Source organism: Nymphaea colorata, chromosome 1 (assembly GCF_008831285.2).
Source record: "Nymphaea colorata isolate Beijing-Zhang1983 chromosome 1, ASM883128v2, whole genome shotgun sequence".
NCBI lineage: Eukaryota > Viridiplantae > Streptophyta > Magnoliopsida > Nymphaeales > Nymphaeaceae > Nymphaea > Nymphaea colorata.
In genome coordinates this window covers 23,283,666-23,306,536 of record NC_045138.2, presented here as the reverse complement: position 1 = coordinate 23,306,536, position 22,871 = coordinate 23,283,666, and the positions used below count along the sequence as shown (strand labels likewise).

The window sequence follows — 22,871 nt, the reverse complement described above, 5'->3', positions numbered from 1 at the left end:
TCTGATTTTCATATTCATATTAGAATCCAAACCCAAATTTTGAACTGAATTTTGCTAAGAGCATTAGAAGTATAATATTTGTGTAAAAGTAAATCCGATCGGATATTAACTTTTTTTTTTCATATCCTATTGGATATATTGACATCTCTACTCGTGGTACAAGAAAGCTCTTCAATTAAGCCAAACGCGTTGCATGTATTACTGATATATATATATATATATATATATATATATATTGTTTTAGTATTTCTCTCTCTCTCTCTCTCTCTCTCTCTATATATATATATATATATATATATATATATATAGGGTTAGTTATAAATTCTTTCTTTTATTGGATCTCTTAGTGTACATACAAAATCCAGAATCCAAAAACTAAAACCACTACTTCTCCCAGCATCCATGTAATGGACTGCAAATTTTACAGCCCGACATGGTTTTCGTGCACAAATAATGGAATTGATCGTTTTATTGAAGACAAAGAAAACCTAAAATACAATGACCACTTGAATTGGGAGAACACTTACATCAATAACACAAGTGAATGCAAAACTTTCTGCTCTATTCTCTGCTGGTCTGTGCACACCCTTTATTACAATATAATACAATCATAAATACACGAAGCCATGAACCATGTTTTTAAGGGACACATAACCTTTAACCAAATTACACACCAAAAAGTGTAGAGTTGGATGCATTGTCTAAATGGAGGTACTGTTGGGGATCCCTTTTCCAGTCAATCCTCCAACCCCAGATAAATCAGATGTGTTTGGGTATAGGAGGGTGTAGGGAATATGTACCGGTCCGTTTCGATTCTTCCACTTATCCGATTCACCGTTCATCTGCTTTATCCAATTTTCAATATCCACGAGTCGGTCCCCAAACTGGCCGAAGGCGAACAGCGCCTCCTCATCACCACTCCACTCCTTGTCAATGTTCTGGCCAAGGTAGACCTCGTCCGACGAATGCCTGGACAAGATCTCAATCACTGAGATCCCCAGCAGAGTTTGCATCTGGGCAGTGATGGTCTTCAAGAAGACTGACTCGGGGTCCTTTTCCAACTCGGCATATTCCTTCGTCCCGGGCTCGGGCATGAACCGCCGGCTCAATGTTGGTCGGTTCGGGAGGAACCCGGCATATGGGTACTGGCCAAAGTTGAGCGCAGCATGAAGTGCCGACGCGACCCAGATGATGGTGGTCAATGACTCGACGAGCTCATGTAGGTTTTGCATCTTGGGCCACCAGGGTTCGTGCTTTTTGTCACCATGTGCAACGTATCGGACCTCATGCCACCATGCCTGGAGCTCTGTATCGGACTGAATGACATGGTCTGATTTGTAGTAGATGGAACAATAGTTATGGACCCAGTCCCGGATTGCAAACCATATTTCCAGGCCGTCCACTGCATATGGGTAGTCCTCGATCAATAGGCGGAGACCATGAGGCTTACTTGAATCTTGCACTGCGATTCCCCTGCACAAACAAGAGAATATGAGAAAGTATTATACTTGAATCTGTTCCAAATTAGAAAGTGTTTCATGAATTTGCTTCAATCTTTAACACATATTCATAAAACAATTACAAATTGTTCTTATTGTCAAGTAATGTGGTTGCATATAGAACAAATCTGTAAATGCATCTAATCCCATTCTCTGTTTCTCTTATTCATACCTTTTGAGAAGATCAGCAGGGAGGCCCTGCTCTGTGAAGTTCCAGCTCTTGTAAACCACAGAAGACATCTCCATGGCATATCTGGCGGGGAAGACGGTCTTTTCAATCACGCCACCGGCATTGAGGAGGATCTGCCTCCCAACGGCATTGATGTACATGGTGTCCCGGAGATGAGGCTGGAGGAGCTTGTAGATCGGATGCATCACGCTCAATTGCCTATTGGTTGCAATCACAAATGGCTCCATTGTTGCATGTGTGTTCAGCCTGCATTTTGTTTTAGCTGTTTCATTAGGTGGTAATTTCCATTAATCCAAGCATAATTCTGCAAGTAAACATGTGCCCATGCATGTGGCATTTTCTTGAAGGCAAATATGTGTTTGCATGTGGCCATGCAAAAACATTAATTCAAGGACAGAGTGAGGCAATTACCAGTGACTTATCAGTTGATGGTGTCCTGCATCATTAACAGCAGCATACGCTTTTGCAAGATCCCAGAGAGAGGCTTCAACCCCATAATCTGCTGGAGTATAAACCTTCCTGACTGCACCATGGTCTTGGCCTTCATGGTTTGGCAAGCAGAGCTCAATAGCCAAGGGTGTCAACGTGCCATCATCCTTGAGGAAGAGCAGCGTTCTTGAAGCATAGATCTTGTTGCCTGTGGTGTTGATTCGGTTAACATAAGGCATGATTGCATCATAGTGATCCAGGATGAAAAGCCTGTGCTTGTTCAAGGCCTAACGAAAGAAAAATGTATGGAAACATTACTACCATAGTCAATGTATTTTTTTCATTTAGAATTAAGTGATTAGCTATGTTTTGTATGCCTTGTGCATGGTAATAAAGTACAGATCTTCTTCTCCACAAGCTCCAAAAACTGATCAAGAGGCTAACTACAAATTCCATTAGAATAAGGTCTTGTTTTTCCATGGTGAATATGGTGACTAAGTAGTTCTTGAACAGTTAAGCTTAATGAAGTGGGAACCTTAGAGTTTCTGTAGTACCTCTTCAACTGTCAAACCTTGTCGGAACTTCTCTATGTGTTCTGCTGTTATCGTGCTTATTTGTGGGCCATAAATTGCTGGATCAAGCTTGCTTTTTGGAGGGAATTCCTGATGAACAAAAAAGAAATGAAAATTAATTTTGTTTCTAAACCCACAAAAGAACCAACAAATGCGGGTCAAAAGGAAACAGAATGAGAATCTTTTATAGGCCACGATTCGTGTATTTCTGTGATAGAACTTCTGTATGCGAAACCCTGTTTTGCTGCTCTTGAGGGTATTATTTACGAGACACTGAAGGAGATCTCATGTGTACTGGACTGGAAATGCCATAGAAACGTGTGAAGCTATACAAAAATGATCATGGCTGGACAATTAAAGGACAAACACCATTATGTGAGTGTTCCATGAATCTGTCGGATAAATTCATGAAATACATTTTACGAATCTACAAGTCAGATTCATGAAACACTTATAAAGTGTAGTTGCTGCCAAACAACCGCTTAAAGAGTCTAGGATCAGCTAACTGAATACAAATTGTTTACCTCAAGAAGACTAATAACAACCGGATTAATTCCGGCAAGCATCTCTCTCGCAAACTCTTCATCGGTCCTCCATGCACTCTTGTCATCTATATGTCCAGCAATGTAGTGAATTATGAGAAACTATGATATTCAAAGGGAGGAACATCCATAAATTAAACTTAGCGTGTTGAGCTTAATTTTCGTACGCTTAATCACTCGAGGCATGGGGAACTTGAGGAGCTGTTCCCCGTCACTGCGAACCAGCTCCTTGATCATCTCCAATGGAATCATGTCCTTAACTTTGTTAAGAGCAGGGGAATCCGGCAGCTTGATGCCTCCTTCATAAAGATTGAAAACATCTTGGAACGTGTCGAACTCGTCGGGAGTCTTGTCAAAAAGGGCTTTCGATTCAGGAACCAGGATCTGCACTATGGATTTCGAAGCAGATGCAAGAAAATCGGACATTTTCCGTTGCCCAAATCGCTCGTCTCGTGGAACATAAATGTCGAGGCAGTTCAACACAGACAATCTGCTCTCTGTTTTTGGATCTGTTATAGACATTAAAAGATGTTAACAGCTTAATCTTCTAGAAAACCATTTCTCACACAATTTGGTGTATAATTTCCTTTCATGCTGAATGGGCGATAAACTCATCATGGTGCTTCATTTACTGGCACAAATTGTTGTATTGAATGATCCCTTCAACTCTCTCTCTCTCTCTCTCTCTCTCTTTCCGACACACACATGTAGGGCTGCACAATGAGAGCTGGCTCAACTTGTTTATAAACAAGGTGAGCTTGAGTTCAATGGATGCTCGACGAGTTGAGGTCGAGTTGTAAGGAACTCGACTTGTTTAAATTTGACTCAGCTTGAGTACATAATGAATGCAGAAATACAAAGTATCGTTAAACGAGTAGCAACTAAACAAGTTAATGAGCTAAAAGAAACAAAACAACTTTTAACATAAACAAATTAAACGAGTTAAGCAAGTAGATTTTGAGCTCGACCTTGCATCGTTAAGTGGAGCTCGAGCTGGTTTTGTGGAGTTAGCTTGAGCTCGAGTTTTAGAGTTGAGTTGAGTTTGAGCTGGCCCAACTCAAGCTCGAGTCAGCTTGTGTGCAACCCTAACACATGTCCAGACTCTATGCTGAATGCTCCTTTAAAACCCAATGTTGCAAGCCTTACATAATTTTGAATCAAAATTTTTCTAAAATACAAGAATGCACAAGGCATTTGTAAAACTTTAGAAATGCAGGCAATATGATACCAAAAAATTGTTCACATAAGCTGGAGTAGTAATTTGCTTGTTCTCTAATGTATGATGATATAATGAGTGGGGGTAGAGATATGGTAGGGCCGGAATGGGCTCGGGCTCACCTCAATTTAAAAAAATATATATATATATACATTTTAAAAAAATTTACTTGTTTTATATACAAATTTTAAAAAATGATATTTGACCCTAGTCAAAATTTAAAAACTTTAATTCGATTTCTTATAAAAATTTCTAACTTTTCCTTGTAATGAGCATGTCCTTGTCATGGAAAAGCAAGCAACTTAATAATGAAATGCACGAGCTTAGTCGTGCTGGACATGATTTCTACTGCAGCTTTTGCGGGAAGATGAACGTGGCCGTTCTGGATATCCAAAAGGCTCAAGGAAAGGTACGTACCAGACTGAGTGGGCGGGCGGCCCGTTCTTCCTCTCCGCGGGTACGGATACTCCACGGACCCACCAAGAATGGGTCGGGCTTTGTCCTCCCCCTTGTCCGGATCGCCGAGGTCATTATAGAACGCGTAGTCGTAGACCCGGTCCCATTTCTGAAGCTCGCCCATGCCATCTCCTCTCAGGTGCATCAGTTCTGTCTCCCTCAACGTCTTCAATGGGGCTGGCGTCTCGCTTGGGAGATAGCTCTGCAATCATGACCACAATGAGATTGAAGCCTCAAACTTAACAGTCACACCCTATGAACTTATTAAGGTTTGGGATTGATCTATAGTTCTCCGATTCATTTTGGATCTCATCCACTTGAACCTGATCGAGTCTGCATTGACTGCACAGAAAGGCAGAGCCATAAAATTTCTGGTTAAAGGGCACTATTTATAAAAATTTTAAATGTTTAATTGGTACCAATATGTAAATGATTTTTTTTTAAACATTAAATATGTAAATGAGAATTTTTGTGGGTTTATTATGAGCAATTGCTCATACAATGTACACATCGGACTCATAACATGTTTCTTGTCGACCCCTTTTCGGAACTGAACTGTATTTTTGGATGGATCCTGATGTTGATATCATAAAAAAAGTAGGCCACATGCAAGGCCAATATCGTGGTTATGATCCCAATTTGAATATGGAAACCAGGTAATATACATGGTACAACCAGAATCCATATCTCCAATGGATGCATCTATGGATCTAAGTCTTGATCTAACTATGCTGTGCTGGTTAGACCAGTAAAATTTTTGGCAGCCGAAGCCTCGTCAGAAAATGTTTGTTCATTTCTTTTGTATAGTCTGGCCATGAACTGACTTATGGAAGCAGCCTTACAAAAACAATAGCTACTACCATTTTTGCCTCAATGGGAAAACAATAGCTACTACCATTTTTGCCTCAATGGGTGTAGTGTAACTGATCAAGGCGAAGGTCATGTTTAATTCCTATAAATGTTACTCCCTTAGGTCTCAAAAGTGGAGGATACATGATGACATAGAATTCCCATGACTAAACAGAAAAAAGCAGAAACAAAAGGCGAAAAAGAGGGAGATAACCACAATCACGGGCACTTGTCATGGGTCTTTTCCCCATTAGCTTGGCGTCGAACCAAACAGGGCTGATGTGATTAGCTCTCTCTTTATCATTGTGTAGATGAAAGAAAGGACGCTCAAGGTGGTACCAAAGGGGGATGGCACTTTCCAAACTTAAAAATTGGACATACGCGGTTGTCTAGACTGAGTTTTTCCATCCATCGAATATCTGGAATGGAAGGTGACATTTTAAGCTAACTTCAAACATCAAAAGCAGGTTGTGTAGGGGTGGGTATCGGGCCGGCCGGCCGGGCCTGATAAGACCCGGCCCGGGTCGGCCTGTCGGGCCCGAAACACGGGCCCAGGCCCGGCTTGTTTGAGCCTTCATCCGACGGCCGCACTTGTCATCCGTCGAGTCGAACCCAACGAAGCCGTCCGAGTCGACGCTGTGGATGATCCTCTGGTAGTCGTCCAGTGTCAGAGTTGCTGTCGCCATCTGAGTCGATGCTGTGGATGATCCTCCGGCAGTCGTCCAGCGTCAGAGTCGCTGTCGCCGTCAAAGTCGAAGACACAAAAGGGGGAGCGGAAGCGGGCCGGATCAGGCCGGGCCGGGCCGACCCAGGCTGCGTCATCTGGCCCAGACCTTGTTTTCCTGGCCCGGACCCGGGCCCGATCGGGCCGGGTACCAGGTACCCGCTGGCGGCCCGGCCTGACGCCCAGGCCTAGCTTTGTGTTTTTAGAGATAAGAAATATCGACTTTGGTTTTTTTTTGGGCAGTAAAAAGCCACCTGCATGTGAAAGAGTGACACAAACAAATGGATGTTGGTGTGCAGGCAACTGCCCACACCAGTCTCCTCATAAATTATTTTTTCATATATTAGAATTTAGAACCTCGTATCTTTTACTTCTTGACATAGCGACTGCCTCTTAAAAATTGCAATCTAAGGTATTAGTATCCCTCATTCAAATGTTTTTTTTTTTTTTTGGTTCCGTCGTTGAGTTTAAGCTCTCATGCTAGGACGTCCAGAACTGTTTGGATTTAAACTCAGGTTTCAAAAACAAATTCAGGTCCAAGATTTATATGTTGAAGACAAACAATCCCATACCTGGTTGGCGAAGAAAACACGGTCGTACTTGTATTTGTCGGCAGGATAGACCCAGGAGTAGCAGGCGAAGTGAACCTTCCCTTTACCGGGCACGTTCTGGAGCGTCATCGTCTTGAGATAAAACTCGCTCTTATGAAGGTTCCTGATGATGAATGCTCCGGGCGTGCCAAACTCCTCGTCCAAGTAAAACTCCACCTTGAATGTGGTATCGCGGACGGCAACTGCTGCCGGAAGCTTTGGCCAATCCTCCAAGAATGCCGGCTCCCCGACTCTCGGCCGCGTTTCGTTCTCTGCAAACATGTCAGGACCGGTTACCTTAGTTACTTAACATCCATGTTAGCATATAATTAGCCACTTATGGGGTGTTCGGTGTGAAAAAGAGACTGTTGGAAAATGACCGGTTCTCCCTTACAGGGATCCGTAAGAAAGACAACAGCCGAATTTAGAGTGTCTAATGTAGAAAGTGAGTTCAATTTAGAGTGTCTAATGTAGAAAGTGAGTTCTATGTGTAAGTTGAAGTACTTGTAAATCTCTCCACTTTGTACCTACACAGATATAAACCTTAAAAGCGAGAGAAAGTGAACGGTGAAATTTCTCAGAAACGATTGGCCACCAAACGCTCCGATAAACACCAATCCTCACTAAATGAGGCCGATTCCAAGCCGCGACCAGACGAAAGAGGGTCCCGCCAATGGATGAGTTTCCTCCGACAAAGTCGGGACATCAAACAGAGTGTCCAATCAATAAAATAAATGGCGCACATTGGAATTAGCACAAAACCGTGAAATTTAAAGGTGTTTCATCCTTCGGGCAAACAACAATCAAGCTTGATGAGGACGTTGTCCTTCCTTTAGATTGATTTTCCGAAATGCCGTCGGTAAAAGTTGGTTTTGTCTATTTTATTATAAAATACAAACGATATAATTGGTTGGAGGAGATAACTTCAATTCTTTTAAACAATCAAATATTTCTAAGCAACAATGTCAAAAAAACATATTTTGTTGTGACCGAAACTTTTAAATATAAACCAATTCCCATGTTATATATGTACACAAATCTTGAATACATGTATTTCATAAAGTAATTTATACAGTAAACAAGGTTACGCTGTCGAGAATAATTTGATATTAAACATATAAAAGCATTGAATTTTTGATACGGTAGGGCCACAGTCATACACTTGCCTCATTCTATCTATTACTGTAGTGTTATAACTGATCAAAACTTTGAAGCACGTACATTTTCAATACTTGTCTTAAATTTGAGCATGTCATTGAAAATTTAAATTTTTGAAAGATGACACATGGTTTTGTCAATATTTGAGAAGTTGATTTAATGAATGTCACGGTATGGGTAGCTTATAAACTTAAAGTAAAGTAGCCCCCACAATCATCATAATTTTGTTGAAAGTTCATACAACGGCCATTAAATGTACAGTTGGAGGCCAAAAATGTGAGCTGCCACTATGACAACATAATAATAATGTACTTCTATGACGTTAGTTTACAAACATTTTTTTCGGTTCACCAAATACCAAAAAAAAAAAAAAAAAACAAAAACAAAAGAAAGATTGAGATGAGATCATTAGTGTGTACTAATGGCTTCTAGTGTACATGTTTCAAAAAAACCTGCCTATGTTTTGAATGTTTAAACAAAACATGCTTGGGTTTGTAAGTAGGCAGTTAAGTTGATCTCCCCAAGTGTTGGAAAAGAACAAAAACAAGGGGACCTATAGAGTTGAAAACTAATAGTTATATATATATATATACACACACACATACGTGTGTGTGTAGAGTACTTCTACCTGTTTCTCACAAGTGTTTCTCACAAGTCTTGGGGGCTGTTTGGATTTACAGACCAAAACTGGGTTTTGGAGGCAAAACAGGACTCTCAAAAACCCAGTTTTGACAAAACTCAATTTTAACAAAAGGCCTAAAAATAATGGCCTTACATATTTTTTTCAGGCACAATATGCTTTTGACAAGCCACCCAAACACCCAAGCGAGTTATTAAAAGCTACTTAAAAAATTACATTTTTTTTAAACATGGTTTTCAGAAAACATTTTTTTTCAAAAGGATGTAATCCAAACAGTACCTTAATTTTTAAGTGTAGGAAAAAGTCGACCACGGAACTTGGAGGAATAAGTTCTTCCACGTCTCTTTTCTTCCCCCTCCCCAATGACGGCTCTTCTTTCCACCAACTTTGAAAGTGTCAAATAGCATGGTCGGTCGTGATTCGAACTTGAATCAGCTGATGACGGGGCCACTGGGTCAAAAGTGGGTTGAGTTTAAAAAAAGAACATGAATCGGGCAAATCAAGACGAACCAAGGTGGAGTCATGCTGAGTTCGGCCAAGTCAGCGCGAGTATGGCTGAGTCAAGGGCCAACTGGACCAACCTTGACTCGTGGCAATTTCAAGCGATTCGTCGTGTCAGCCAACTAAATGAGAAAACCTTTTTTTAAAAAAACATAATTGCCCTTCACAAAAGGGAAAGTTACCAATCTTAATAGGGGTTTCGTGGGAGTCCTATCCTATCAAATGCCTTCATGATCATTTTTCTAATGAAAAGGACCACTGAATGACCTACTGTCAGGCATTCAAGGGAACGTTCAGGTTGCATTTAAAGAGCCAACGGTTCCCAGAAACTTGTCTGTAAAAGCAGGCTTTTGGAAGGTTATAAATAGCCAAGCGCACATCACCACTAATGTCATCTTTCCCTAATCTTTAAAACACTTAAAATGCAGAAAAGCATCTTTTTTTTTCCAATCGAACCTTAAATTCATTGTTTTTAACATGTAGCATCAATTTCTCTTTCAAAATACATAAAAACATTTTTATGCAACTTCAAACTTAAACTTAATAAAAAAAAATTAAGAGAGGTTCTCTTATAGTTCAAGTTCTCTTTCTTCCAAAAAAAAAATGTCAAAAAGGTGTGTCGTCTATTTCGTGGCCGCTACTTACTAGTGGATGGTGTGAGGATAAAGTTGTGAAAGGGCAGAGGAGGTGCCCCTTCGAATGCCATGGAAGAAAGTTCCGATAACGAAAAGACAAGCAGGAATAATTTTCCTCACGTGGGCATCAGGCTGGTCTTTGAAATGCATTGTGTATAAGGCAAAGTGGAGAAACAGAGGGAGAGAGAGAAGAATAGTATGTAGCTGCCATGAACGGGCAAATGAGGAAGCCAGCATTTATGGCTTCATATAATTCCAATGCACCAGCATCCATGTCTGCCATTCATCCACAGCCCCCTCACTCTCTCCCTTCCGCTCTGTAAAAAGGAGTAAATATTTGAAGTCTAAGAGACCAGAAAATAGTTTATCTAGAGGAAAACACCAACTGCAGACGACCGGTGTCATATAGATGTTCTTTCTTTTCTCTATCTCTGTCTCTGGAAAATCGGTCCTCCATTTCTCATTTACATAAATGTAAATCAGGAAGACAAGCAGAACGCAGAAGTGAAAGCAAGGGCCAACAGAGTTTAAGACGAAGAAGGAAACTCGAGAACACTAAAAGCGAAAATGATCCCAGACGCGAGGCAAAAGGCCAGAACAATGAAATGAAAGAATTACTTAAAGAGAAGGAATGGCGAAAAGATGAGGCATAGAAATGAACAGAGACGGGAGAGGAAATTTAGAAGAAGGAAGAAGAAGGGGAGGGAAGAGCTCACCGGGATCGGCCTGGACGGCGCTGACGAGCTGGAGGGAGACGCGGTGGCCCAGCATGTCGTTGAAATCGAGCACGTTCTTCATCTGCAGCACCACCACTGCCTCCACTCTGATATTCCTCATCTTCGTCCTCTGCTTCTTCTTTCTCTTGCTCCCTCCTCCGCAGCACACCGCCTGCAATCCGGCTCCGAGAAACGAAAGGCACGACGTCCTTTCCGTCTCCGACGCCGTCCCTATGTGGTTGGCTATGGATGAAGTGCTTGCCTGCCCTTGCTGTTTAATATGCCCCATCTCCCCCCGTCGAGGCTCTTTAAATACACCTACCAACGGAGAGCTGATCGGAGATTACTTCCCCTGATCGACAGCCTCTTCACCACGAGAGAAGAAATCTTCAACTCCTTCTTGGGAAAGGATCCCTCTCTCTGTCTCTCGCTTACCTTCTCACAATTCATGCCTTAAATGGTCAAGGTGATATTGCTCTTCCTCCCTCTTTTTCTCCGGGTTCTGACTTTAATTGGTCAAGGTGGTGGCTCTCTGTTTCTATCTCTCTGTCTCCGATCTTTCTCTCGGAGATCACTGATCGGCGGTACTGCGGGCGAAGCTCCTCCCTATCGATTCCAACTTAGACGAGACTTTTCTCTCGTCATGTACTATTCCGACGGGAGTTTCCTCTCGTCACGTACTATTCCGAGACTATTCTGAGATCGATTTGTTGCATATGTGCACGTAAAAAATATACAGTAAGAAAAAATAAAAAGATAGAAGTTTCTCGTGCTTGTAGTCTGTTGAGCTCCATAGGACGGGTATGTTACATTTTTTTAACTTAGGATAATTCCACTTTTTAAAGTATAGAAAAGTAGCATCCACATAAGTATAAATAACGATACATTCCTTGAGGCGAAACAAAACTAAGTATATAAAAATTCATATACATACGAGTGTTTTTCGTAAAACTGAATGCATAGATGGAACATTTATGTCAGAAACTCATAATACTTGACAATAAACCAGAAAGGAAAGAAATATGTTTGTTATATGTTTGTCCAAGATGAAAGAAAGTCTCGCAAATATGTTCAGTGAGGCAAGAGTTTTATAGAGAGGAAAAGAGAGACAGATAAAGGATGAAAATAAAGAAGATGGGAACAAGAACCGGTTTACTTGGTCTCATAATAACACCACCTATAATTTCAATATCAACACTACTTCTAAATACCATCAACGAGACAAGAGTTTTGTAGAGAGAAAAAAAGAGACAAATAAAGGATGAAAATAAAAAAAATAGAAACAAGAACCGGTCTACTTAACCTCATAATAATACCTATAATTTCGATATCAACACTATTTTTAAAGACCATCAAAATCACATTCTAATTAAAGACGTGGCTACAACATGCTACTTAACCGGGACCAATTGGGCTATGGATCACTTGATGAGAGAGAACGACAGAGAAATAAATCTAACTAACGAGACCGCTCATTAAATAAAGGTGTAGCCCACGTGGGCTAAAAAGACAAAGATGTAAGTCCATGGTTTTGATTTCTCCTGGACCTGAAAGGATCGAAAATCCTCGATAGCTGAAATCCCAAACATGGTTCTCAAATCACGCGATAGTGTAAAAGGCGTAGATTTGTGATCCAAAGGATGTGCGGATCAGACCTCAAAACGGTAAATCTAAAAATCTGTGGTGATCTCACATCACCGATGATCTGAAAGCAAACGCCACCCAATTTCTTTTCACGAGGATTATAGCTCTCGTTTTTATAACCCTTGCACTTCATATGGTCAGCCACATCACAAGTTCAATCCCCAAGGTGGCCTATATTGGTGCTTATAGTCCTTATATTTCTTGGCGTAATGTTTACATCAACTAACTTGTCAGTGTGTGAATTTATGTACGTTAAATTTTCACCAGAACGTATCTTAAATTTTCATTATATTTTGAATCTAGACATCATACGAAGCACATCATTATAATTGAACCTATTAAAAAAAAAAGACTTCCGAAAAGTGGATGGCCAGGCGAAGATAAAGACTTTTTTTATTAAACTTGAAAATATATTTGATACGTAATATATTTTCTTCTTCTACCTTTTTATGTTGAGCATAGTAGGTTGGACTGATGTAGCTATTGTGCCCTGTGGACATCTGGCCCACCTCCCTCAATTTTTTTTTTAATTTTTTTGTAAATTTAAAAAAATTATATTTATCCTACATAAAAGTTTTGAAAAAATATATTTCGTCTTTTGTTAAAAATTTAAAATTATAATTTGACCTTCGTAAAAACTTTCTGGCTCATTTCTGCCTTTGGGTAGGCCTGGTAGGCCTGCTCCCCCTTTTCTCACACACAAACATACCAAGAAGACTAAAATGGTGTTCCACGTGCTTTTGTGCTTCCTTGTTCTATGGGCAAGAACTATTTTATCAAGTGATCTCTCTATCTCTCATGTACAAACACACACAAAGATTAAATAGATGTTCACTCTTGTTGTCGCACTTAGGGGTGCATACACAGATGGGCATGTGTAGCCAATTGCCCACACTATCCACCAAAAATTCTTCCATATTTATATATAATGCCCCTCAAATATATGGTGAGTACTCCTCAGCCAAAATGTCGCGTTCCAGCATTGTTTACACTACAACTGTTTGATCAAGAAACTGGGTGAAGGCCAAAGCCCCCCAACCCCTCCCCCCACCAAGGAGGCATCCTGCTATATACTATTTGCATACGAGTACTCCCCAATTGCAGCACAATGGGTTGATGTCTTGGGAGATCAAAACGGAGACTGACCACCTACCAACCCCTGGCCTGGCCATTGCACCAATGTCCTTGGAGATAGAAACAAAGTTGTTATCTACCTCTTTTATATGTAGGGAAAACAAATCAAGTCATATTCTAACAATATCATAATAGCTACTTTTGTCATGTTTGACCAATAATTCTATTAGCATTACCTTTTGTACTTATTTGCCTATTTTTCATGGTCATGTAAGAAATGGATTGTGGTTTTCTTTAAATCAAGGCCAATAATAGGAATTAGCAGGCTCAGACAGGTGGGAGGTTGAAAACAAATAAAGGAAAGGAGGTAAGCCATGAGATGAGATATCTTAAATGAGTGAGCATGACAAATATTTCATTTTAAAAGAACCTAAGGCCCATCATTTCTCCCATCCCTTTAGGATGTTACCTCTTCTATGCTTTTCCTCCCCTCTCTCTTTTGTAGCATAAGAAGTTGACGCACCAATAACTTAGAACAAATACTGGTCTCCTGCTTACCCACCTGATCCAGACCTCTGAATGAATCGGGCATAACAGTTTGGTAGGTTTAGGCTCGCGCAACCCAAATTAGTGCGCTGGTTTGTCCTTAACCAAACCTAGTGCACCTCTTCACTTCTGGGCGTCCTCGGCTGAGTGCGCATCGGGCTGCCGTTGGCTGGGTCGGCCTTGCTGGCTCTGCTAAGGAGTGAGCCTTTTGCTCTTGTACGTGTCGGTGGGGCTGCTGTGACAGCCCCTTGTGCGTGTTGTGCTCCAGTGTGGCGTCTTGACTACAGTGTCGTCTATCGGCTACTGCTATGCCTTGCAGCCTCTATTGGCATTTAATACTTTTATTATTAAACATATGTTTTATATTAAAAAAAATATTTTTTATTCTAAAAAATATTTTTTTATTGTAACTGGGCTACGCCAGGGACTCAGGTTGCAGACATTTTGGCCAGCCTGCTGTGCAAGTCTAGTTATGCCCACTTGGTTCCCCGGCCATGCCTGGCCTAAGATTGGGGCCAAGGGCCGCATGGGCCACTGTCTCGGCTGAAGGGAAACAACAGCCATGGGTAGGTGCTTCTTGTAGCCTGCCAGGTGCAGACGATCTACCCGGCCAACCGCTTCTCGGCAAAAGTCTTAACGTCTTGCCCATCCCCTCAGCCTCTCTTGCATGCGGGGTAAAACCTTTGGGAAAGAAGGAGAGGTCGTTTCCTCTTGCCCGGGCTATGGCCAGCTGCCCGGCTTTGCCTCATTGTGCCCCTGTTGCCAGCCACTTCTCGACCATCCTGGCTGGCCAGGGGTAGCATTGCATCAGATCCACCTCCTTCTCGAGATACCCCTGTCTACTCCGATTGGGCTACATAGAGCTCTTCCCATGCAGCGGTATCCTAAAGTGGCAGACTTCTAAGCGGAAGTGGGTAACTTCTTGGTAAAGTTTTGTCATGTGCCCTCTCTTGTTCGGGGCAATGGGCTGCCCACCTTTCTCGGGCTGTCTAGAGTGAGAACCGACCGACCTATGTGGTGTTTGCTCATGGTGCACTCCTTTCTGATAGGGTGCTGGTCACCCACCCTGGGAAGGTGTGTGACTAATCAGTTGGAGGGCCGTGGGCCTTGTTTCCCGAGGGCCTTGCTGCTGCCCTTGGTCAACCCCAGCTGTTCTTGATGGCCACCACCAATCTTTTCTCCAGGTTCAGATTCTATCAACTCGGGCATAATCTCCAAATCCTTGCACATTGCACAATACACTCCTCTAGTGCCGCCCCCCAATCCCACATCGAGTGAAGGGTAGTCCTTGATTCTATACCCGACCATGCGGGCAACTTGATGGCTCATGAGGCTTTAGGCAGATCCGCTTTCAACGAGCAACACCACACCTATCGTGCCGATGTAGCCTCTTACTCACAATGCACTGGTAGTGGACGTTCTCGTGGAAGTGAGGACAATGGCTAGGACCTTTTTGGTGGCCGCCTCTCTAACATCTCGATGTGTGACAGAGGTGGAGACCAGGAGCTGTTTGGTGACTGACTCATGCATGGCTAGATAGCTGATGGTAGACGCAACAGATTCACCCTCACCTTCCTTCTCAAGGTTATGAGACTGCTCACATTTGTCCATGAATTCTCATTTCATGTTACACTTAAAGCACTTGCTCCGTTTGACACTATCTTCTCTTTCTTGGTAAGTTATTTCCCATATTGATGGGGCTAGGATGGCCAATGAGGGATCTAATTGCTAGTCGAACCGCCCAGTTTAAAGGGAGTCACTAGTCTCGGTGGGTGGGGCCAGCATAGGCCTTCGAGCATTGCCCCTCGCTTGAGTTTCTTCACGTTCAAGATCTGCCATAGCCTCGGGCTTCTCATGTTCAGGTTGATCGTGTACTTCAGCCGTCTCACCCATGTCTCCTTGTTGTGAGGGTCTTATGGATCATACATTCAATTGTGTAGGGGTGTTGGACACTTTGGACTGTTTCTTCATTGCATATGCTCTTCAAGGAGACACACATGGCACTCCGCTCAACAAACCAATCATAATGTTGGAGCTTCGAGGTTGAGCAGGGGGTGTCATTCTTGGCATGCATCTTAAATTCTTCCCTTGTCCATGTGTTCTTATGCCCTGTAGGAGCGGGAAGGTCCCTTCCTTGGGTTCATCACCTAGGATAGACGTGTGTCGAGAGGGCTGTCATGTTTGCTCGTATGCCAAACTCTGCTCCCTACTATGGGAGTCTATTATGTGCATGCCCACGCTACCTTGGCATGTGATATCTTTGCTTGTGTAAAGCACACCTCCAACTTGCACCTCTCAAGGTATGGATTTGGAGCTATGGTGCCCCAAGCTGCTAGATGCACCATCGAGGGTGGAGCAGGATGCCTTGGTGTAGCCATTGCTATGCCAGTCCTCATACAACTAGGTTTCAACTGCATCGTAAGTAGGTCTATGTCGATACCTTGCTGATTCTTGGTTAGTGTGGCGAGCAGCCTTGACCAAGTCAGTCCAGCCTCTCCCACGTGAGACTCCACAGGGCCAAGCCTCATCCTCAGTGCATGCTTCCATGTGCTGACAGCCTACTGGCAGACTTACTGTGCCCTGTTTATACAAGTCTGAGTACGTGCCATGGGCACGCCCTTGTGGATACGAGAATCATACCTTATGTCCTTACAACTGGTCCACTCATGCCGGTCATAGTAATCCCTCAAGGAATTACGACTCCCATCTTATCAAGGTACATAAGGGATCGTCCTTACCCTGCCAGGTGATGCTACTTGGCCCCAACCTGCTATTCTATCCCTTGGAATATTTTTTTATACGCTTTTAGCTCTTTCCTATCAAGCTACTTGGTCGGCCATAGGCAAACAGATACTATTGAGCACGACCACACCTAGACTGGGCGGGCTGTGAGGATCCAACCTCAAGTTGTCTCCGGCGGTGGCCGTGAGAAGGTCCAAACTTAGGTTGCCTAAGGCGGCCCCTATTTCTTGTTATTGGCACCTTTCCAGATTTCTCTGCCTAGGCACTGCGAGGTAGTATTCATTTTTCCCAATCGGTCCAGCGTTATCCATCGAGTACTTATTTCCCACCTTTCTTCCTACTAGTCTTCTTAGTTTCAAATGTTCATCTATGGATGGAAAAGGGGGTCTCCAACACACTCAATACTAGCACGCCTCAAGGTAGGTCCATTTTCCAAATCTGTCTCTCAAGGATTCCATGGGTAATGCTAGGCCCCAAATTTAGTTATGATCCTATCGTGCATGAAACAATAAATGAATTTCGGGAGCAGACTGTAACCTAGTCAGAATTGTTTTGCGGAACATGGTCTAAACTGTAGGGACAGTCCTTCGGCCTCATATCACCATGCCCTCTTGTCATCGATGGTTGGGTGCCTGTCTACAAAGATGTGAACAAGCATGGGATCGGCCTTCTAATTACCAGAGGCATATGGGAATCACCTACTGCCGCCCCCGCCTAGCGCCTCGGTAGCAAACTTTGTCCTTACCCGAGTCTTAATGGGGACCCACTTGTCGTGCTTTCCAAGTGCCTCAGCAACAAGCCTCAGACTCAGTCACCGCTCAGCAGCACAATGCGTGCTAGCTACAACCCTTATGCTGCGTTAGGGTCATCACTAATCCGACAAGACCTAAACACTAATCACGTGAAGCTAATGGTTCACTTCTTCTAACTACTACCCTGCACTTTTCCTTAGGTCTACCGATGTCACGGGCTGACTCCTTCGGACCATGCGGCGCGGCAAACTCTCGTAGTAAGCCGCAAGCCTTTGCCTTGTTCAAGTGGGCACAAATCACTTGAACGTTTTTTTGAAAACTCAAAGACACAAAATACACAAAGCGTGTGGAAAGAAAACTTGTGATATATTCACTTAAACAGTTGAGTACATCACGAGGGAAAACAAACAAGCTTTACACTTTACTTACAAAGGATGACTGAAGCCACTTACAAAATTCTCATGTTGACCATCCAAAACAAGGAATCTCAATCTTACACTTGGGACCAGTTTTGGGAGGGTGATCCGACACAGGTGAACATTTGAACTTACACCAATACTCAACATAAACAAAGCAAATACAACGAAAGTAAAGGATGACTGCACAGACATGACACAAGGGAAGAGATACCCCCCTTCAAATCAAGCGTCATCCTCTGCGCTAGCAGCTTTGTGGTAGATCATGACTTCTTCTAGATGGTTTCGCTTCAAATGAAAGACATACTTCCATGTTGGCTGGTCTTCATCTTTTTTGTGGCCTTGTGCAAGAACACCTTAGGTACCTCTGTCTGTTCATGTCAGTCCCTGATGAACTGGTAGGCGAAGCTGGGTCTTCCATTCTCTTGGGTAGCAAGAGTGTGAGGTATCAATGGTTGCTATACGGTGGCTACTTCGAAGAGGCTGTGGCTTGAAGACTCCCTTTTCTACAGATTGTAACAGAATTGGGCAACATCGAGCAACTTTACCTTGTTTTTTTGGTTGGTGCTGACAAAGTGCCACAGGTATTGTTCCAACAAGGCATTGATGCGTTCGATCTGGCCCTTAGTTTGCAGGTAGAAGCTTGTGGAAAACAACAAGTATGAGCCAAGTAATTGAAACACTTGGTGCCAAAACTTGGCAAACGAACATCGCGATCACTCACAATACTCTTCGGCACACCCCAATACTTCACGATATTTTTCACAAACATCTCCGTTGAGCTCTCCTTCGTAGTTGGGATGAACGTGGCATACTTAAAAAACCTATCCACAACAACGAAGATAGAGTTGTAGCCATCAACTCTGGGTAGACTCACAATGAAGTCCATGGAGATGGACTCCTACGGACATTCCAGAACAGGAAGAGGCTCGAGCAGGCCGGCAGGCTTCTGGTTACTCCCCTTGTCCTGCTGGCAGATGAGGCAAGTTTTCACATATGCCTCTACATCGTCGCGCATTTGGGACCAATAATACCCTCGTTCGAGAAGGGCCAGAGTCTGCTCATGGCCTGGATGCCCAGCCCAAAGCATATCCTGACACTCCTTTGTTAGCTCTCGCCGGATATTACCCCACTTTGGCACGAAAATTTATTTGCCCTTGGTGAGGATGAATCCTTCTCGTAGCCAAAATCTTCGAGTCTTCCCCGCTTCGGCCAAGGCAACTAAGTGTTGGGCCAATGAGTCTTGCTACATTCATTCACGAACCCGCTTGAGGAGCGCACCCTCCAATTGGGCTTCGGAGGTCCCCATTAGAGACACTGCAAGTTCTGCCTTTCGACTCAACGCATTCGCTACTCCATTGGTCTTACCAACCTTGTACTCTAAAGCGAAACCAAACTCCTCAAAGAATTCTTGCCAACCTGCTTTGGAGTTAACTTCTTCTGAGTCTTGAAGTAACTTGTAGCTACATTATCTGTCTTGATGACAAACTCTGCCCCCAGTAGGTAATGCCTCCATATACGCAAGTAATGCACAATGGCAGACATTTCCCGTTCATGCACTGTGTACCGCCTCCCAGGGTCATTCAACTTCTGGCTCTCATAGACGATCGAATGACCTTCCTGCATTATTACACCACCGATGGCAAAATCTGAGGCATCTGTGTGTATTTCAAAGGGCTTTAAGTGATCTAGCAATCTGAAAATTGACTCTTGTACAAGGGCATGCTTCAGGCCTTCAATGGCATCTTGGGCAGACTGAGTCCAAATCTAGAATCGATTCTTTTTTAGTAGGTCAGTGAGGGGCGCCGCTACCAATGAGTACCCCGTGATGAGCCGCCGATAGTTATTGGCCAACCCAAGAAAGGACCATAATTCAGGCACATTTATGGGCGGCTTCTAGTCTTGGACAGCTTTCACTTTCTCAGGGTCCATTCGCAGCTGGCCATTTCCTACAATATAGCGGAGGAAACTGATCTCTCTTTGGCCAAAGAGGCACTTCTCATTTTTCACATAAACATCATTTTCTTTGAGTACCTGGAACACCATCCTTAAGCGACTAACGTGCTCCTCTAGGTTGCTACTAAAGACCACAATGTCATCAAGTAGACTACCAGAAACTTGTCAAGGTAGGGATAGAATATCTTGTTCATGAGAGTCGAGAAAGTTGCGAGGGCATTCGTCAACTCGCATGGCAAGACTAAGAACTCATATGCTCCATAGCGGGTGATGCAAGTTGTTTTCGATTCATCAGCTTCTACGATTCTGACTAGCCAGTAGCCGAAACGAAGGTCTAGCTTCGAAAAGATCCTCGCCTTGCCCAACTGGTCGAGCAAGTCTCAGCCGGTAATCCACGTAGGCGTTTGGGCAACTCGGGGGTGCATCACTCTCTTGAACTGCTTCAGGACAGGGGTTAGCCCTGGGGGAATGACTCGACTGGGGTCATCTTCTTGTAGACGTACAACTACGAGGAATGTTTGTTCCCCACGATGCACACCCTTCTTAGTTGCATCGCAGATAGCGTCGACTGAGACTTGCTTTTGGTGGAGTGACAATGTACTGTATGAGACTGATCTGCACCCATCAATGTCAAGGTGTTGAACTTCGGCAACATCATTGCATTCTGACATCTAAGGAACTCCATCCCAAGAATCACTTTGAAATCATCCAGGGGTATTATGGAGATGTTGGTGACTCCCGTCCAACCTTCAATTTGAACCGTTAAATCATTCGCTTCTCCTAGGATGGGCCTAGCTTCAGAGTTCACCGTTTTAGGGGTCCTCTATTGCGACACAAGCTTCAATCCCACTCGCTCCACCTCCTCTCTTGAGATGATGTTATGTGTTGTCTCGGAGTCTACCATTGCAACTGTAGACATTTCATTCAGAGTGACATCTAGGTACATCATCTCCTTATTCACCATATTGCTAGACACTGCACAACTTTGGACAACATTGATCGTTTGGGCGGCACCCATATGTGTTTGCCCTTCTTTGTTCTCGCCTTTGGTGGCCCTCACAACATTGGCCTGCCTGGTAGGTCTCACACGTTTCGGGCAGACGCACGCCTGGTGCCTTCATTTGCAGACTTAACAAGTCACTTCTCTTGGTGGCCTAGTGTAGTCTTTGTGAAAGAAGGGTTTTCTCTTGGCTGGCTTCTGGGACACCGATTCGTTTTTGTTATCCAGCCATTCTTCTTTCTTACCACCGTGGTCGGATTTCTTCGTAGACTTGAAGATATCAGTGTAGCTTTTTCCTTGGGTGTCGGCCAAGTGCTCAACTGCCACATGTGCTTGATCCAAAGTCTCTGGATTCAATCTCTCCACATCGGCTTGGGCCCAAGATTGGAAAACCCTATGATGAACCAGTGAAGTTTATCTTTTCCTAGCATCATACGCATGTTCAACATGACCTTTTAGTAGGCTCTGACATAATCTCTCTAGAAACCTGTATGCTTTAAGTTCGCAACCAACCGATAAGCATGCCTTTCAGCATCCACATGCATGAAGTATCCCTTTAACTGCTTACGAAAGTCGTCGAAGGGCCTAATTATGTAGTCCCCATTCTCAGTGTCCAACATTTTCTGCCTGCACCAAGCTACAGTATCTCCCTTTAACAACATCACTGCGGTCTTGATCTTCAAGTCTTCTTCTACTATATTCTGCAAGTCCAGATGGTTGTTTACTTAGAACAGAAAGTTATCGATCGCCCTGGCATCTCAGCTACCATTGTACTTTGCCGACATTGAATGTCGACCGATCCTCTCTTGACTACTACTGGCGGAGTTAGTGCGTAGCAATCTCTGGTTTGAAGCCCGAAGTCCAACGACTTCATCCTGTAGGGTCCTCACCAAGTCAAAGAGCGATCGTTTCATGGCCATTGACTTGACCATCTATTCCCGCATCAACTTCATCTCCTCCTTGAATCCTTCAAAGGTTTCGGCAGCAAAGCCAATGGCTTCCTCATTGGTGGCCACATCTACGACCAATCGATTCACCGTCTCCACCAAGTTTCCTTGGTCATGGGCTGAGCTTGTCTCCTCTAGACCGGTCGCCTCCTTGCCTTTGACACCTCACAGATTGTATTGTGATGCCATAGCGTCCTCCTCAACAACAGCAAGCCGGTGTAAAGCTCTACACCGACTCTCCAATCGCTTATCCAGATTAAGCAGAATCTGGGCTCTGATACTAGTTGTCACGGGCCGACTCCTCCAGACTATGCGACGCGGCAAACTCTCGCCAGTAAGTCGTAAGCTTTTGCCTTGTTCAAGTGAGCGCAGATCACTTGAATGCCTTTTTAAAAACTCAAGACACAAAATACATAAAGAGTGTGGAAAGAAAACTCGCAATATATTCACTTAAACAGTTGAGTACATCACAGGAAAAAGCAAGCAAGCTTTACACTTTACTTACAAAGGATGGCCGAAGCCACTTACAAAATTCTCATGCCGACCATCCAAAACAAAGAATCTCAATCTTACACTTGAGGCCGATTTTGGGAGGGTGCTCCGACATAGGTAAATATTCGAGCTTACACCAAGACTCAACATAAACAAAGCAAATACAATGAAAGCAAAGGATGACTGTACAAACACGACACAAGGGAACAACCAGAGGGTTTCAAATTTACTTTCAGATTTAATCATTGGATCCGCCAGACATGGTTGCCTTAATTTTTATGTGAAACGCTACCAATTTTTAGACCTATTGGAGGTTTGTAGACCCATACAGTTTTTCGATCTCTGCTTCAAACTGTGCCTGTCTTTCATTGCACTATCATGTATGTGTCGATAGAAAACTAACAGTGGCTTTGATATAACTACTAGTGTGCCCTACTGACTGGGAGTACTACCTCAACTGTCGAGCAGAACACTAAGTCTAGACCTTCGCTGGATGTCGGCACAAATCTGGGGAAGTTAACTCCCTTATAGCTTGAACCCAAGCCAGACAAGACCCCGATTCTTTAGTTAGTTCTTGGGATGAGT

At 43.3% G+C, this 22,871-nt stretch overlaps 1 protein-coding gene across 1 annotated transcript; it reads right to left on the bottom strand.

Moving 5' to 3' along the window:
- Positions 1-451: 451 nt before the first annotated feature.
- LOC116263617 (probable linoleate 9S-lipoxygenase 5) lies at positions 452-11,422 on the bottom strand. Its single transcript, XM_031643354.2, has 9 exons — positions 10,718-11,422; positions 7,050-7,339; positions 4,866-5,106; positions 3,400-3,741; positions 3,215-3,300; positions 2,673-2,780; positions 2,101-2,405; positions 1,672-1,935; positions 452-1,473 (listed from the first exon to the last, which is right to left on the bottom strand). Exons 1-9 carry the CDS (start codon positions 11,004-11,006, stop codon positions 702-704), a joined length of 2,697 nt encoding a protein of 898 aa, XP_031499214.1. The 5' UTR covers positions 11,007-11,422; the 3' UTR covers positions 452-701.
- Between the last annotated feature and the right edge of the window lie 11,449 nt (positions 11,423-22,871).

Excerpts from the sequence above, each read along its gene's own strand:
- LOC116263617 (XM_031643354.2), bottom strand. The coding sequence starts at position 11,006 with ATGGGGCATATTAAACAGCAAGGGCAGGCAAGCACTTCATCCATAGCC. Across the intron at positions 2,406-2,672 it reads AAGGTTTGACAGTTGAAGAG|GCCTTGAACAAGCACAGGCT; the intron begins GTACTACAGAAA and ends TTCTTTCGTTAG. Across the intron at positions 1,474-1,671 it reads CCTGCTGATCTTCTCAAAAG|GGGAATCGCAGTGCAAGATT; the intron begins GTATGAATAAGA and ends TTGTTTGTGCAG.